The sequence below is a fragment of the Ammodytes marinus genome (genome assembly GCF_949987685.1).
Source record: "Ammodytes marinus genome assembly, chromosome: 17".
Classification (NCBI taxonomy): domain Eukaryota; kingdom Metazoa; phylum Chordata; class Actinopteri; order Uranoscopiformes; family Ammodytidae; genus Ammodytes; species Ammodytes marinus.
The window spans coordinates 27,598,092-27,616,801 of record NC_137221.1 but is presented as its reverse complement, the minus strand read 5'-3'; the positions used below and the strand labels follow the sequence as shown (position 1 = coordinate 27,616,801).

Here is an 18,710-nt window from a genome sequence, read left to right as displayed (position 1 = left end):
GCGCTGGGGGAAACACTGAAGCCAATTCATGTGTTGGTCATTGGACAGAAAGATTCACCAACAAAATGTAGACAATAGTCAATTAATAATTTCAATTACAATTTGGGTTTATATTGCTGGTCAGAGAGAAACAAACATCATTTTCTTTCCTTCTTTTTACATTAAATCCACGGATCAATAGATAAGTCCACAATGAAAATAATCATAATTTGCAGTCCTGATAAGGACAGAGGCCCCTCTCAGATGGCTTCTACTTCATTGGTCAACAATAATCATATTGATCAAACACTGTGTGCTTTGGCAGATAAACTGATGCTCCAAAAAAAAAGTATCCAGTGTGTCTGAGTGCAGTTGTCCTCACATGCCCTCGAATCCAGCGGGAGTGTCTGAGGGCTGCCCATTGATCTCAACACAACACTGCCTCATTATCTTTTTAGGCAAAACCTCATCTACATTTATGATTATTATGAATAATTTTTTTAATTCAAACCGGGACAGAAATAGTAAAAACCAAGGGGGTTGCCGAAATCCACATGGGACCGTTAAAGCTTTACCCACTTTGCCAAACTATCCAAATCAATCCACCAATGGAAGCCCGTTTGTGATTATGTAATATTATTGGCGATTTCATCCTGCGGTCACTAAATATAGGCTTATAGCCTAAATAAATAAATACACGCTCCTGTTTCTCATGCATGATGTCATGTTGGATTCCTTACCAGCAGGTTAATGCACAAATTCCCAGGCAGCAGCAAGCAGAGCTGGAGACAAGGCAACGCCAATATCCATTCAAAGAAATCTCATTTTAGTCTCAATCAGCATCTCAACAAGCTGCATTCATTAAAAAACTTGAGTAGTTGTATTTTTAAAATATTAAATGTGTATCATAAATCGGCATTCATAAATTCAGCAAATGTGAAGCCATTGGCACTGGTTTTCACAAATGATGTTCCCCAAAAATAGAAATGGGAGGAGGGGTTTGGAATTCAGAAAATCTGAATTATAAATAAATGGTGTAAAATTAGTGCTAGTTGGTGTATGATAGCCACCAATGTGTTTAAGAAAATACCATTAATTTATGTCATGTTTGTTAAGGGGCATGCATACATGTATACGATTAAATAAAATATATTACAGTGCCAGATATTTTGAATGGAGCTTGGTTTGCAGTAGTAGGGCGAGAAGCAGTGATGCCCAGAGAAATAACACGCTGCCGCCAGCGACCAAAAGCCACAGACGATACGCACCTGTGTCATAGTCTCATTTGGGCTTTTTAACAGCTTGTAGCTGTGTAACATTGGCAAGCTGCACTTCTTTGAAACACAGAAATTCCAGCATTCCTGTGATTTCGAAGCAACAACGAGTGCTCGGCCATATAGAATGACAAAACACTATGGCAGACTACTCCAGTTTTCCTAGGTAGCGCATGCCACAGATCAAGCCATGCAGGGCTGCTACTACGATCAACGTCAGGCTCACAGCAATAACAAAGCCTACACGATCTAAACATTTCAAAATAAAACACCACAAACCCAAGCACGTCTAATCATGCCGGTGATTCTGCAATAAAAACGGACTGTATTTTTGTATTAATTATTATATGTAGCCTATTTATTTGATCCATCTCACGCAGGCTATTTCCTGTGTCTTAGTGGGCTACGCACATTACCCATTTTACCACAAGCGACAAAATCAAGGTGTTTATTTTGAATATAGAATTGCTACACTTCCGTTCTCGTTATATCCAATACTGGCTGACTTGCCGCAGCTCTTCACCTCCTCCTTCCTCTTACGGACAATGAATGAAACCAGTTTTGGGAATTGACTGGCCCAAGACCGGTTCAGGTAGACATCCTTCTAACGTGTAAGCCGGGGGGGGAACGGGAAACGGACAATTCTCTCTCAGATGCGGTGACGCTGTCCATCTTAACGGGAGCTATCTTTATCTAACATTTCCGAATAAATAGCTCCAATAAAAACATGCTGCACACGAATTTACAAAATGTAAAATATTACAATTGAACAAAGCTTCAAAATACAGGGCAATATTTCCGCCGACACGCGACTGACACCATGTAGGTCTATGGGCGTTACGTTACCTGCAAGATGCTCAACTTCACTTCGCTGCGGTGCGTCCGAGCTGCATCAAAACGAGACAGGAAGTGTTCACATATGGCTTTCAAAATAATAGCGGAAAGGTATAAGCCTGTGGGCGTTGAAAAAAAAATAGAGCAACGTAAAGTCCGGCTTACACTCTTGAAACATGTTGTCGTCCCACTTGTAAATTGAAATGTAGCTGTATAATGTTGTAAATTCAACCATATTCATTTGTTTTCGGTCAGATGACCAAGCTTACATTTTAGACCGGAAACATCTTGTTTAACTCCGGCTACTTTACTTGGCATCTCAACAAGCCTACCAGATAATAAGTGTAGGCCTATGCTAATTTGTCTTAACAACTCCAGCTGTTGATAACTGCTTCCTAAATCGCAAACACAGATCTTTCGCTGTAGCTTTTGCATTTTTCTAGCTTTTTGTTGTTATATTACAGGGAAGTGTTGTTACCTCCTTATTCTGTGAATGGGGTCCAGTCCAGTTGCTCCTCTGCTTGTAGCGGGACAGAGTGAATCCTCCCGAAAGTTGATGCTGCAATTCGTCATCGCGCTAGCACCATCCTTGCCAATGTATGGTAAACCGAAATCAAAGCATTTCCTGTCTCAATAAAGTGTCCTACAACTACGAAAGCAGTCTACGTTGGCGAACTCTCCAACTGTGAAAATAAAAGGACTCGTTGTCTCTCCAAGAACAACGTTTTGCACTACGTTTTATAGAACAAGTAGGCCTAGGCTCCGTGGAGCGACGTTCATACACAACGACAAAATAGCAACTGAAGTCTGGTGTAGTCCTATCTCATGACTTAAATAAGTCCTTATTAACGTCATAGCATTTAAATATTATTTACAATTCCACAAAACGTGAATTAATAAAGCAGGCATGTCGTCCATTTGTCACATTGTGGCGCACTTGTTCTGAAGAGAAACGGTCCCAAAGTCCGGTTGGTGTCTTAACAGTGCCAACCATAGATTTAAAGTGTTCTATATTTAAAATATCTATGGCCAACCTCCCGCCACAGCTGGAGCGCGAGCCAAACACGCGCACTACCACGAGACCCCGCCTCTTTACAGTAACATTATAAAAAAGAATAAAGGATAACACTTCAAGTCCTACGCTAATTAGAGACTAATAGACTAGATAACAGGTAGCCTATAGAAAAATAAAAACAATTCTCGGTTCATAAATTTGAATTTGATACCCTTTATTGATTAATTGTAATGCCTTTTATTTTGTGGGGGGGGGGGGGGGGGGGGGGACTACATTTAGCTTGTTGTGCTAGCTGGTTGCCAGGTGCTTCCATGCCTCTAAGGGGAATGGGTGCGATTGTTGTTAATGATGGTTAGGATGATGATATTTTAAAAAACTTGCAAAACACTAGCAGTTTTAATAGCCTACCTTCTTTTAACATTTAAGCACTTAACACCAAATTTGATTGGTTCCCCTAAATTCTGGTTTGTCATGAGCTTGCCTGTTTGTTTATTGTAGGCCTACTCTTTTACTGTTATAATTCTTCTTGATTTATTGTGCTAGAACTTTTTCATTTAACATCAACCTGCCAGAGGGACTAAATATGTAAATACAATACCAGGTATAATCTTGCATTTTTAGATACATTTTCATCAATATGCACTTTCTGTCCCTATCTTGAATAAAAACATTTCAAATAGTGAAGTCCCCCCGGTCAGGGCCCAGAAATACCAAACCACAACAGGCAGAGGAGTGTGGTGAGCCCCCTATGGGAGAATGATCCTATGACTGGCTTATGCAACTTATCACAGCGCCATTCAGCATTATGTAACAGCATTAGGTCACAGCTGGGCCGGGGAACTATCCTTCACAATGTGGGTCAGATCACAAACGTAGGCTGATTGGAGACATGGTCTCTAGCAGGGGTCTCATCTTCCCTGAGTCTTCTAGCATTTAGCTGCAGCATGTTCAGTTTAAAGTGCTTGAGCGAGCTGAATTTTCAGAGATAAACTGGAACGAGGACAGATTACTGACATAACCATAATTTTTATGTGATAGGCCTACTTATTTTTATACTATCTACTTTTTGCTCAGCACATCACCAGGTCTGATCTGCCATCCATACATGACCTCTACACCCGAAGATGTCGGAGAAAAGCACAGCGCATCCTCAACGACCACAGCCACCCTAGCCAGGAACTGTTCACTCTGCTACCGTCAGGCAGACGGTATCGGAGCATCAAAACCAGAACCACCAGGTTCAAGAACAGCTTTTTTCCGAGCAGCACAAGAATGTTGAACTCCGCAAGTCCCTTAACTGCTGTCTGAGACACTTATATATATGTGTATATGTATTCTTTACATACATGTTTACATGTTGTGTGTGTGTGTATATATATATATATGTATATATATATATATATATATGTATATATATATGTGTGTATGTGTGTGTATATATACTGTACATATATTCTAGGTTTATTTTATCTAAAATTTGGTTCTTATTGCAGTATACGTTGATACTCTTTTACTCTATATACTCTATACTATTTTTAAATGTTTTATTGTTGCATTATTGAGGAGAGCTTGGAACACAAACATTTCATTGCCAGCTATGACTGCTTGCCTGTTATGTTGTGCATTTGACGAATAAACTAACTAACTAACTAACTAACTAACTACTTGTGATAATTGTGAATTGAAGAGACGGATTTCGGAAGATGTACACAAAGCTTTGTTGCTTCATTCATCTTCTACCTCAACATCTAGCTACTTTTAACCACCGTCCTGGCCACAAGCTGTAACAAACGGACTTATTTTACTGTCTACTAGCACCATAGCCGGTGGAAACTGTGTCTATAAAAATAGGCACTCTTGGAAATATGCACCCAGCCCGCAATTTTCTTTTGATACCAGCCTTGGCCACTGCTGGATTGAGGAAGAAGGCACTGCTCCTGGGGGCCTGGTTTTCTCCAGAAGATTTTTACCTGTCCAATCAGCGAACAGAGGGAGTGGCTGAGAACAATGACGTGTGCCAGTTTCAGTTGTAGTCAGAAGCCGGCGCATGACATATGTCACGACCAAACGTAATGCGATTGGTTGGCAGATCCAGAGTGGCACTGGGCAGATTCAATAGTTTTGCACTTCAAAAGACACCCGCCCTCAAGTGAGTTTACGTTTGTCAATTGAGCGATTCCAGACCTTTTGTACAAATTAAATTAAGTAAAATGGTCTGGTAGGACGAGGCTAGGTCTGGCCACAATCAATAGACCTTCCCAACTCAAGGGGCGTCACCTACTCGTGCATTTCAAATACCACAGCATGCAATTGGATAGCACTAAAACCAATCAGAGCAATGAACAAGGTGACATATTAAGCCCTGTTCGTTTAGCGAACAGCGGGATTAACTGTTAAATTAAATTTATATGTGGTCGGTCGGCAAAACAGAATATTCCTCTTACTTGCTAATGAAAGATTTGAGTGCCGTCTTCCAAATCGTAAAGGGTCGAGGCCAAAGCTGTCTGAAACGCCCATCTCTGTTGTTTACTATCACGGCTTCGACGGCACATGCACAGCACTGTCGTCAAGTGAAACAGGTGAAACATAGTTAAGGCCGGTACTGCTGTCGTCATCCAGTTATGTCCGCCCCAGAGCACCATACAGTGGCTTGCAAAAGTATTCATACCCCTTGAAATGTTCCACATTTTGTCACGTTACATACGTACATTTATTTTATTGGGATTTTATGTGATACACCAACACAAAGTGGCGCAACATTGTGAAGTGGAATGAAAATTAAACATGGTTTTAATTTTTTTTTATAAATAAAAAACTGAAAAGTGTGGTGTGCAAAAGTATTCAGCCCCGGAGTCAATGCTTTGTAGAACCACCTATCGCTGCAATTACAGCTGCAAATCTATTGGAGTATCTCTCTACCAGCTTTGTACATCTACAGACTGATATTTATTCCCCATTCTTCTTTGCAAAATAGCTCGAGCTCCAGATTCAGCATCCGATTAGATGGAGAGCGTCTCTCAACAGCAATTTTTAAGTCTTTCTCAATAGTTTTTAGGTCTGGACTTTGACTGGGCCATTCTAACACATGATGACTATGCTTTGATTTAAACCATTTCATAGTAGATCTGGCTGTATGTTTAGGGTAGTTTTCCTTCTGGAAGGTGAAACTCTGCCCCAGTCTCAAGTATTTTGCAGACTCTAACAGGTTTTATGCCCTGTATTTGGCTCCATCCATCTTCCCATCAACTCTAACCAGCTTCCCTGTACCTGCTGAAGAAAAGCATCCCCCATAGCATGATGCTGCCACCATGTGTAGTGTTAGTTTCCGTTACATATTGCATTCAGGCCAAAAACTTCAAGTTTGGTCAGTGACCTGTACTAAGGACTATCTGACTATTTGATATTTTTCTATTTAATCCTTGACTATGGTTTATATGGTGGATTAGAACTGAGAATGCATTTCATCCAGCAGGCCATCACACAAATAACTGAAAAACATATCATACTGTCAGGTAACCAGGCCTCTGAGACTGTTATCTGGTCAAACTGCAATGGCTCACACGTACATACACTGCTTTTATCTGTGGTCTGAAGGGAACAAATGAAAGGGAGTGAGACACAAGCAGGGGGAGTCATAGAGGGTAACCCAAGATTAACACAATAGTTTATCATAAAAGGTACTGTAATGTACATGGTAATGTTGCAGGAAGCGTGGCAGAGATTTGCCACCAGATGTTAGAGCACGACTTGAGAGGCCACCCATGTGTCATTCTTCCCCAAACACAAGGCAGGAATGAATGTTGTGAAGTAGAATGAAGTGTTGTTTTCAGCCCACTGCTCATGCTGATCTTGCGATACAGCAAAAAACAAATTCCCTCTACATTACTTGCCGTGTGTGTGTGTGTGTGTGTGTGTGTGTGTGTGTGTGTGTGTGTGTGTGTGTGTGTGTGTGTGTGTGTGTGTGTGTGTGTGTGTGTGTGTGTGTGTGTGTGTGTGTGTGTCTGTAGCACAGGGGAATCCTGCATGGGAGGGACACAATAAATCATATTTCAGCAGGATCATGTGATTGATGGAGGGAGGGCAGTGAAGCATTTGGAAATCCCTGCTGACCAGACTTGATGACATCGGGTTCAACATGTCTGATGAAATATGAGCCAACTTTAAGAAAAATTAAATTAACTGGTTATCATGCATTTTTGGAAAAATATTTCACCAAATATTTCTAAATGGATTTCTCATAATGGAATCCTGCGTGTCTACTACAAAGAATTCTGTCTAATTCTGTGGACAACAGCACCATCTACAGGATAGAACTGCTACCTACACTCTGAAGACATTTAACAGAATGATGGCTTTACTGGTTATAATAAAGGTTAATACATTTTATTGAGGAAGAACTTTACACTGAAACTGAAAAAATAAAAATAAAATTTAAGATATCAAAAATGGTTTCACTGAATAACTTGCGTGCCAAGTATTTTAAGGCACTCTTTTAGAAAAATGGGCACTAGAACAGAGCTTTAACTAAAAAAAAAGAGTCAAAGAGTCATTGGATCAGGCTGATATAAAGGCATTTATATATATATATATATATATATATATATATATATATATATATATATATATGTATATATATATATATATATATATATATATATATATATATATATATATATATATATATTTTAAGCATGAATTACTTACATACTTGTGATGAAAGCCAAACTAAAAATCCGCAGAGGAAACATGCATGTAGCGCTATAATTGTTGTAAATGTAGAGGTAAATAAAGTGACCTGAGGGGAAAAAAAAGTTGGAATGTTTGATTAAAGCATCACTCAAACAATCTTACGTTGCTGCAAACCTACAACTGGAGCCACAATATGATAAGATGGCTTCAGGTACAAATAGAGCCCTTCAACATGTCCTGTTCTAATCTCACATGTGGATCAGCAAGCAATTCAAACTATCGAGCAGATCAATTTGAAGCTAAACCTATTCTCTTTAAAAGGTGCAAATAGCAAGAGGCTAGCGTCCAGGCCTTGACAGACTTGAATTTATTTAGTTGAAGTCTCTGTCTGGGAGCACCAGCGGAGCCACCAGCGTCCACAGGTAGATGGCCAGGCCCAGCCAGCTGGAACTGATCTTCACCCACACAGCTGGCATGGCGCTCTGCATGGCCGCATAGTCGCTGTCGGGCCTGATGAAAAAAATTATTGTAACAAAGGAAATTTGTCTTGGGCAAAGCTGACACCAAGTGCATAAAAAAAACACACATTAAAAGGTGGAGGCAGCGATTCTGGAGAAGGCTTGTCAAAATAACTTTTTATGAAAATCAGTAAATATCTCCTCCCTTGCTGTCCTTACTGTGTGTGCGCTGATATTTGTTTTTTATTACACAGCCTAGGCTCTAAAAACTGATATGTAAACAAAAAGGGTATGTAAACAAATGGGGCCATCATAGCTAGCACCAGGCCAGTTTGTGTATTAACAGACTCCACCTTTAAATATCAATCAATCCTTTTGTAGCAGTAGACAATACATAAAGGTACATAACAAGACAACAATGTACTTTAGGACGTAAAATATAGAAGTAAAATATAGATGCTGCACTTGGTGGTGAGGAGATCACACAGGCCCTGAGTAGAGTATAGCACATGCCCTAATATAAAATGAATGAGGCTTAATGATGATGAGCAGGGAACACAGTGACCACATGAGTGATACGTACTTGTACCAGTTTGTGAGAGTCATCATGATGTAGAGTGAAGCCAGCAGCAGGCTGAAGTGGAAGAAGGAGTAGCTGTAGGTGACCCCGTCCTCTTCATTGTCCACAGCACGGCGCACCCCGTCCTCCCCTGTTCCTTCATCATAGTCTGGGGTCAGACCCTGGCCCTCCTCTGTACGCATCAACTTGTTCACCTGAGAGTTGTTGGAGGAGCGGATGCTGTGGCGGGCAAGAGGATGAGATGTTACCTCAACATACAACAAGATATTACAAAGGGACATGAAATCATCTAGAATATATGCATCTGAAATGTTGATGCCTATAAACAATGTGGCCTTAGTCATAATAGACACATTTGATTTGATTTGGTTTGGTTTGGTTTTTGTACTTAAAGGTGGAGTCAACCATTCTGGGGAGTTCCTCGCCATCTTATCTCATCTTCTTTCTTTCTTCTCATCTTTCTTTTTTGGGGTAATGTCACAGGGGAAACAAGTGACCCCAAACTTCCCCAAAATTCTCCATCTGGAGAACGCTTATGTGTCAAAATTACTTTCTCAAGATCAGTGAATATCTCCTTACGATTATCTACCTGTACGTACTGTTTATGCGCTAAACTGGCATGTTGCTAGCTATAGTGGGCCCCCTTTGTTTACTTACCCGTTTACAGAGCCTAGCCTCAATTTTTTCCATGTATTTTTTTCTTTCTTTGGAAATCAAATGCCTTTGTCAATCCTTTATTTATTTAAGTGTATTCACGATGGAAAACTGTTTATGTTGACCGAAATACATTTCTAAATTGTGTGCTTACAGGCTAAACCTGATTCTGGCTGTTAATACTGTATGTTTAAGTCTTTTATGATAACAAATACCTGGCGTAGAGAGTACAGAACAAGAAAATGATCAATCCCACAATGCCCTGTGCGTCCCACCACTGGGTGTTAGTATGGCCTGAGGGTGTAGGGGCGGGGCCAGGGGCTGGAGTTGCAGTGTTCTGCCCCACCAGACTCAACAGACTGGGGTTACAATGGCGGTCTGTGGTGGTGGTGAACACAAAAAAACAATGTCAACAGATGTCAACAGTCACAGGAGCAGGAGCATTGACATAGGGATGGTATTTTTCTTTACACTCTTTCCCTTAGTCAGTAAGTTTGGTTGAAGTTGGTGGAGCGAGTGGTCTTCATTGGACTTACTGGGGTTGTTGGTCATGGCCGACCAGGTGACGTACATGGTGTAAAGGGAGATGATGGAGGCCTGGAGCAGACCAGAGCTGGGCTGAGCTTCCTGTGCAGGCAGAAAATCAATCAGTGTTTGTCAAACACTTCATTCAATTGATACCAACAGTAACATGTGTCTTCTGAGGTGTCTGTCTGTGTTACCTGGACTTTGGGAACAATGGCCACAATGGACACAATGATGCAGAATATGAAGTTGAGGCTGATGACCACCTTGTGCTCGGTGCAGTCGTCAGGCTGGGTGTAGAACACATACAAGAGCACCACAGCAGTAAAGGCCAGGGCAAAGTTTATGATGGTGACGGTCAGCAGAGCTGCCAAGAAAAAATGGGCCAAGAGTGTGCAGTCATTTGACAATGAGGTGGTTCTGACACTGTACATGTTATGTAGTTTAACTGACTAATGTTCCAACCACATATACATGATACACAAAATATTTTATTGAAAAGGAATTTGAAATAAAATGTAGGAATTATTGGCAACCTTATTACAGGTTCAAATGCTATATTTTAAACTGCACTTGAAGGTTCACTGGGATAAGGGGTGTGAATGTTTATAAACACGTGTACCATTTTTTTTTTGTGTACAGGGGTGTGTACACGTGCACAAAAAAAGTGCACAAAAAAAAATCTTTATTTATACAGGTAAATCCCATTGAGACCGGAGACTCTTTTTCAAGGGAGCCCTGTTCCCATTCCAACATTACCATTCACACACACATTCATATACCGATAGCAGGCTAACTATTGGGAGCAATTTGGGTTCAGTGTTTTGCCCGGGGACACTTGGACATGTAACATTTGATACTGCACTTGAAGGTTGACTGGGATAAATGTGTTGATGTTGTACCTGTAAACCAGCACTTGGGGTTTCCATCCTCTGCCTTCTCCAGCCAGGACTGGTTCCAGGAGTGAGCAAAGTCCACCAGCAGGATGAGCTGGATGATGATGAAGAAGAAAGAGCCCACCACGCCAAAGTAGTACCACACTGAGAGCATTCAGGACAGTTATTAATCTGAGATATGGATATACAGTACCAGTGCTGTGTTGGTTATTTAACATTAAGGCATATCTAACTTTGAGGAATACAAGCACTTTGCAAATGTAAGCTCTTTTCTGATTCAGCTTTGCACTGTAGCCTGGTATATATCGTAGGGTGTGTGACATACTGGGGGGTATATATACAATGAAAACAATCTAGCAATACAACTGCAACATCAAATGTGGCCTCACTCTGACAGAGCTTTCTACACAGTGTGCTTCATACCTGTAGTAAAGGTGCCTTCTGGGATGAAGAAAGCTCCCACGGTGATGCCAACCAGAATCAGGAACTTGAAGAACCAGAAGCTGAGAAGAAAAAAGTCAAACTATTCTAAGTACGTCCATAAAAAGTGTGCTGTTATTATATTGGTGTAAGCACAATCTTTGAGGTGCATTGTCCATGTTTGTCCAGCAGAGAGCAGCATGTGGACAGTACCAACCCGTTTTGCAGGGCTGCGCGTGGGTCCTTGCTGCTGCGCACTCGGATCATGATGATGGAAAAGAGGAAGAAGAAGCAGGCCATGGAGAAACACATGCGGTACACTGACTTGTAGCCCACCATGATGTCACAGTCCACATGGTTCTCTAAGCCAGGGATGCCTGATCCACCCACACAGAAACCTGGAATCTGACAAACAACAAGGAGAGAATGGATGGTGGACGTGCAAGGGACTAAATAAGAGTGGAATTAATTTTGAACCGGCATAATGCTTGGACTAAACTTAAAAGCCTGTGTAATATTTCTCTATGTGGGGTGGTTTTGTAGAATGGTCTCGACAAAGCCATAAAACATTAAGTATAAACATATCAGTGATTCTTGAGAAGTGGGACAAAACAGGGTGCAATGTTGAAAAAATACAAACCCTATGTTTCGGCAAATTTAATTACATGTATGTATCCAACATATACTAAGCTACTGAGCTAAGCTTTGACACAACCTCCCAGCTTTTTTTTTTTTTTTACCGTCATTGGCCTATCACCACCGTCAGATGTCAACTCCGTCAGATTTCCTGTCTGACGGTGTTGACATATTTAACGTTTCTTAAACATAACAAATGGAATTTATCTAGTAGCCATTTGGTTAATCTGTTGATTTTAGGTGCTGGTATGAACTACTTCAGGAAAATAAAACGATCAAAAAATTTCTAATAACTTCTTCAGAAATTGTAAGTCAGTGTCATATCATGGTTGTGACACAGAACTTTCAAGATTCAGAATGTAAAATATTCTAAAACTACAACATTTATCAGAGCCTGTCTGACTCTAATGTACTCTGCAGAGGTAGAATTTGACGAGAGGTCCTTCAAAGTGACAGCTGCTCCTTATTTCGCCTGATTTTATTACATTTTACATAATGAAATGTCTGACGGTGTTGACTTACAGTAAAGTGGTCTAGGGCTGCAACTAACGATTATTTTAATAATCGATTAATCGGTCGATTATTTTTTGATTAATCGATGAATCGGATAAAAAAAAAGAAAACATTTATAAATGCCGCATCTTTATTCAAAAACTGAACATCACTTCAAATTCACAGTGCAGACTGCAGTGTCAAACACCAGGTTATTGCTCCAACGTCCCGGAACTATTAAAAGTAATATTAAATGATAAAAAAAATAAAAATAAACCTAACTGGGATAACACAAAAAAAAACATACAATGTGTGTATGGGATGTCCATGGTAAACCAGTCAACCGATAAGATTTTTAACCGGTAAATACTAACGGTTAAATTTTTATTTAATTAAATCATCTTAATTTCTCTCAGATGACAGGAGATCGTACATTTTTATTGATATTGATACCATTTGAGACTCCTTAACGATTTAAGTCTTTTGTTGAAATAGAACTTTTATTATTGCTTTAATTGCTGATATGATCATAGCTCAACATAGGACATTAAACAGGTCATAATTCCATCTTTACTGTCTATTTTATATCGCTGGGAAAACAAGTTTTCGCCAAAATCTCAAATTTATTTATTTTTGTGTTGCATTTGAACACATCAATCATATTACTGAGCCGGCCTGAACACATCGCAGTTGACATGTTTGCTACTTTTTTTAAGCTAACTAGCTCTATATCCTTCCGATTTTCATGATTTTAACATGGATTTAAAAACTGGATTACTATTTTTCTTTCTTTCAAAGGTTTTTTTATTAAATGCCAGTTGCAAAGGAATTGCAGCACAATGGGTACAAACATTTTCCCCTTTTTTTCCCCGAACACACCCCACCCTCACACCCAACCACACGAAATACACACTACAAGAAACAAAAACAAACAATCAACACGAAAAAAACAAAACAAAAAAAAAAACATAAAGAAATAAAATTAAATCAAATAAAAGAGGGGAGGAGGTAGCTACTCTTCTATTGTTATTGTTGGTTTTTTAAAATAATTTAGAAAGGGGCGCCAAATTCTGTCAAATTTATTCTCGGATCCCTGGGTGTAACGTATTTTCTCTAAATTCATGCATGACATAATGTCTCTAATCCAATGTGAGTGGGAAGGAGGAGCAGGATCTTTCCACTTGAGTAAGATAGCCCTACGAGCAAGTAATGAGGTAAAGGCCAGTACCTTCAGCTTCACTTTAGGTAAGCCCGGATTTGGAGCAATGCCAAAGATTGCAGTGAAAGGGTTCGGTTCAATTTGATGCTGAAGTACTTCAGAAATTGTTTGAAAAACTGATGGCCAGAACTCAGTCAAGGTGGGACACAACCAGTGCGCTCTTACAGCTATCACAGGTCGGGTCTACATCGGGGAACATACGAGCTAATTTAGTTTTAGATATGTGGATATGATGTACTACTTTAAATTGCACAAGAGCATGTCGGGCGCACATGGAGGTAGAGTGTATCCGATCCAGGACTGAATCCCACATGTGATCTGTGAAGGCAGAACCTAGGTCCTGCTCCCACAGGGTTCTTATAGCTGCTAATGAGGGGCTATGCAACTTCGAAATAAGGTTGAAAAACACAGAAATTGAGCCTTTTAATGTGGGGTTTACAGAAAGAAACAAATCGACATGATTGGCTGGCGGTTTATAAGGGAATTGGGGAATTAACTTCTGCGTAAAATGCCTGATTTGCAGAAATCGGAAAAAATGTGTCTTTTCGATACCAAAATGTTTTGTCAATTGAGAAACTAGCAAATAGATCATTAAAGAGGACCTATGATGCTTTTTGACTTTTATGACCTATAAACGTTGTTATGATGATTCATAGTCATGCTTAACCATACTAAATTATCAAATAATGACTTGCATGCATTTCGACGTATTCCCTGCTGACTGTCTGGGGTGTCTGTGCCGAGCACTAAACACTATTCTAGCCAGTCGAGAAGTCACGTGTTCAAAGCGGTCTACCCTTTGTAACTTTGTGACGTCGCATGTAACTTTGTGAAGTCACCACGCGGATGTTTCCATGTATGGTAATGCTGTCACTTCCCTGTTCGCGTCTGCCTCGCGTCTGCCTCGCGCCCTTATAGGTCCATGCTCGCGCTTCCCGCCACTGAAAGTGTTCCGGAAGGAAGGTAATCAATCACAACGGAGTGGGGTTTGCAGGAGGGGGGGGGGGGGGGAGAGTAGCGGAGATGGCCGATGCACAGGCGGAGGGAGCGGAGATTGCCGAAGCACACACACTCAAGTGTTGACAGGACGTGCTGGATCGCCAAAATAAGAGAAAGAGCTTCCCGAAAATCTACATAGTTTTTTGTGATGTGATTCGTGTCAGGTTGCTCTATAGCAGTGTAAAACAAGAAATTAAGACCAGAAAAGTAGTATAATAGGTCCTCTTTAATGAATAGATCACCGATGCATTTTAAGCCTTTTTTATGCCAGATCTTGAATGCACCATCCACCGTCGAGGGAGTAAACAAATGATTAGCTGCGATTGGGCTGAAAAATGAAAAATTCTGCATTCCAAAATTCTTCCTAAATTGGGTCCAGATTCGAAGGGAGTGCTTAATCACGGGACTGCTGTTGGGAATAGCCGAAGAGAGTGGAAGTGCGGCACTTAAGAGGGCAGATAGAGACAATGGGCTAATAGCGCTGGACTCCATTGTTACCCATACTGGGGCTGAGTCGTCAAGGTGAAAATGCACCCAATACACTAAAGAACGGATATTAGCAGCCCAGTAATAGTATTGGAAATTAGGGAGGGCCATTCCACCTGTTTGTTTGGGTCTTTGAAGAAAAGCTTTCCGTAACCGAGGGTGTTTACCATTCCAAATATAATTTATCATTAAAGAGTCAAGGGCCTGAAAAAAGGATTTGGGGAGAAAGATGGGGAGACATTGGAATAGATATAGGAACTTTGGGTGTAATGTCATTGTAATTGAATTTATTCTACCTATAAGAGAGCAAGCCAGAGGAGACCACTTCGATAATATTTGCTTCGCCTGATCCAATAATTTGAGGAAGTTCGATTTATATAGGGTTTTAAAATTTCTGGTAAAACATATCCCAAGGTAACTCAGATGATCTGTCACCACTTTGAGTGGGAGAGCTGTATAATCAAGTTTAAGAGCTTCTTTATTAATCGGAAAGAGTTCGCTCTTATTCAAGTTAAGTTTATAGCCAGAAAACTGACTAAAGACCTCCAACACAGAAAGTGCCTCCGGTAAAGAGGTGGCTGGCTTGGCGACAAACAAAAGTAAGTCATCGGCGTATAATGATACCTTATGTTAAATTCCTCCTCTCCATATCCCCTGAATCTGTTTGTTACCGCAAATGGCAATCGCAAGTGGTTCGATTGCAATAGCAAAAAGGAGCGGGCTCAAAGGACAACCCTGCCGGGTCCCACGGTGCAGATCAAAACTACTTGAGTAACGGCTGTTTGTTAATACTGAGGCAGAAGGGCATGCATATAATAATTTAACCCAAGAAGTGAAAACAGGACCCAAACCGAATTTTTCAAGGGTGAAAAACAAATAATTCAATTCTACTCTATCAAATGCTTTTTCAGCATCCATAGAAGCGAGGCATTCTTATTCAATATTTCTGGGGGAATATAAAATGTTCATTAGCCGGCGGATATTATAAAATGATTGGCGTCCCTTTATAAACCCAGTTTGGTTGGGGGATATGATAGAGGGGAGAACATCCTCCAATCTGTGGGCGAGAATTTTAGCAAGTATCTTCACATCCGTATTTAATAGTGAGATTGGTCGGTATGATGCGCAATCTAGAGGATCTTTATCCTTTTTTAACAACAGGGAAATACAGGCCTGATAGAACGAAGGCGGGAGTTTACCTGAGTCAAATGAGTCTGAGAATACTGAACATAAAAAAGGCGACAATTCGGCTGAAAATTTCTTAAAGTCAGATGGAAGTCCGTCTGGACCAGGAGATTTGCCTGATTGCATAGATGTTATTGCTGCAATAATTTCCTTCTGAGTAATAGGTACCTCAAGGCTATGTCTCAGGTCTTGAGAAAGGGAAGGCATGTTTAGGTTACTGAAAAAGGTTTCCATCACCGTTACGTCTACTGTACAATCAGAACTATACAAATTTGAATAGAATGTTTTGAACTTTTCGTTTATCAATTTCTGATCTGATGTTGTACACCCACTGTCTGTCCGTATTCCAGGGATGAGTTGCTTCGCTCTAAATCCGCGCAGTTGATTGGCCAGGAGTTTACCAATCTTGTCACCATGCTCGTAAAAAGTACTTCTGCTCCTAAGCAACTGGTCAGCAACTTGACGGGAGGAAAGAAGGTTGAATTCTGTCTGAAGTTTTAAACGTTCTTTGTAAAGTTCAGATGAAGGTGAATTAGCATATTGTCTGTCTATGTTCAGAATCTGATCAGCAATTTCAGTTTGTTTCTGTTTTGTACACTTATTTTTGTATGCTGCAAATGATATAATTTCACCTCTCAAATAGGCTTTCAGGGCCTCCCAAATTGTTGCATTGGACACATCTGGTGTTTTATTTATACTCAAAAAAGTTTTAATATGTGTAGAGATGTGTGAAAGAAAACTCTCATCTGTGAGCAACAATGGATCCAGTCTCCACTGCCTTCTTGTATACTCAACGTCAGAAAAAGCCAGTTGAAGGAGCAGAGGAGCGTGATCTGAGATCACAATACTTTCATAACTGCATGACTTTAGGTCTGACATCAATGAATTATCAACAAAAAAATTATCAATTCGGGTGTAAGTGTGGTGGACATGTGAAAAGAATGAATATTCTCTTCCTGTGGGGTATACAAACCTGTATGGATCAGAGAGGCTATAATCAGCAAGAAATGATTTGATATAACCTGCAGATCTGCTAAGAGTGGCAGGTTTGGGGGAAGAGCGGTCAAAGACTGGATCTAGATAACAATTAAAATCCCCACCAAGAATAAGAGAATGGGAATTGAGATCAGGGAGTTGAGAAAATCTCTTAAAGAATTCTACATCATCAACGTTAGGCGCGTAGACGTTGGCCAAGATGACTGACTTATTGTAAAGTTTGCCTGAATCAATAATAAAACGTCCATTTTTATCCGATATAATGTTTGAGGACTCAAAAGGAATATTACTATCAATAAGGATAGCTGTGCCCCTAGCCTTACCCCTGAAATTAGAATGAAAAAATTGTCCACGCCAGCATTTACTTAGTCGCCCATGGTCAGAGTCATGTAAGTGGGTTTCTTGAAGGAAAACTATTCCAGCCCTGAGCCGTTTTAGGTGGGTTAAGACCTTACCCCTTTTCACTTGGTGATTTAGCACCTTGACATTCCAACTAATTAAATTAAGATTGCCCTTCATCTAGCTCAGTTATAGTGAGAATAAAAAGAGTTGCTCCGATAAGAAAAAGAGTAGCAAAATACAGAGGAAACAAAAAACACACACAAAAAAAGGAAAACATAGATAACTGTAAACAAAGCAGGTGATGACTTATCAGCTAAACCCCCAGTTAACAACAACCCATCCCACCCAGAACCCACCCCATATATTGCTCTAAACAGCAAACCCCAAAAGACCCTTACTAGTCTCACAACAAACATTCCAAGCTTTAACTTCCTGACCTGTGCTAGCTCCCACCTAGGTCTTGTACAATTCACCCCATAACAGCCTAGTAACACTATGAACAATCCAGCAAACTGTCAAAATGACAACACACTAAACAAAAATACCATGCTCACCCAACAGATTCAAAATACAAAAAAAGCAAAAGGCGTGAGTTAGACAAGCTGTCCAAATGGCAAAAAAAAACAAAAAAAAAAAAACAGACACGCTTATCCAGCCGTTTTAAAATAGAGATACATATTTAAAAAGCGAGTGAGTTAGACAATACGTCAAAATGACAAGCAACAAAAATGTCACGCTCACCCAGCTGATTTACTCATTTTAAAAAAGGGAGAAAAAATGCATGTAGTACCATCAGTCTGAGAGTTTGGCTGGGGATATGAAAAGAGCATTTGTCCACTGGATTACTATTTTTAACTGACGGCGGGACTTTCTACACCGTTCGGTTGTGTGATTACTGCCACTGCTTTGAATGACTGTTGATGCGCCGATGCCGACTCTCCGAGCCCGTCTGCACACCGTCTGCAGCAGCAGCAGCTGACACGAGTTTTTTTGGACTAGAAGGATACAGAGTTGAAGGAGTTTTTTTTAAC

General features: G+C 40.3%; 1 protein-coding gene across 1 annotated transcript in view; it reads right to left on the bottom strand.

Moving 5' to 3' along the window:
- Positions 1–7,469: 7,469 nt before the first annotated feature.
- Positions 7,470–18,710, bottom strand: part of serinc2 (serine incorporator 2) — a 28,484-nt gene continuing 17,243 nt past the window's right edge. The window contains exons 3-10 of the mRNA XM_080044861.1: positions 11,542–11,729; positions 11,328–11,407; positions 10,911–11,048; positions 10,206–10,375; positions 10,020–10,110; positions 9,699–9,861; positions 8,833–9,048; positions 7,470–8,301 (exon numbers count right to left, since the gene is read on the bottom strand). Coding sequence (XP_079900987.1) covers positions 8,163–8,301; positions 8,833–9,048; positions 9,699–9,861; positions 10,020–10,110; positions 10,206–10,375; positions 10,911–11,048; positions 11,328–11,407; positions 11,542–11,729 — 1,185 coding nt within the window. The 3' untranslated portion in view covers positions 7,470–8,162. The remainder of the gene's footprint in view (positions 8,302–8,832; positions 9,049–9,698; positions 9,862–10,019; positions 10,111–10,205; positions 10,376–10,910; positions 11,049–11,327; positions 11,408–11,541; positions 11,730–18,710) is intronic.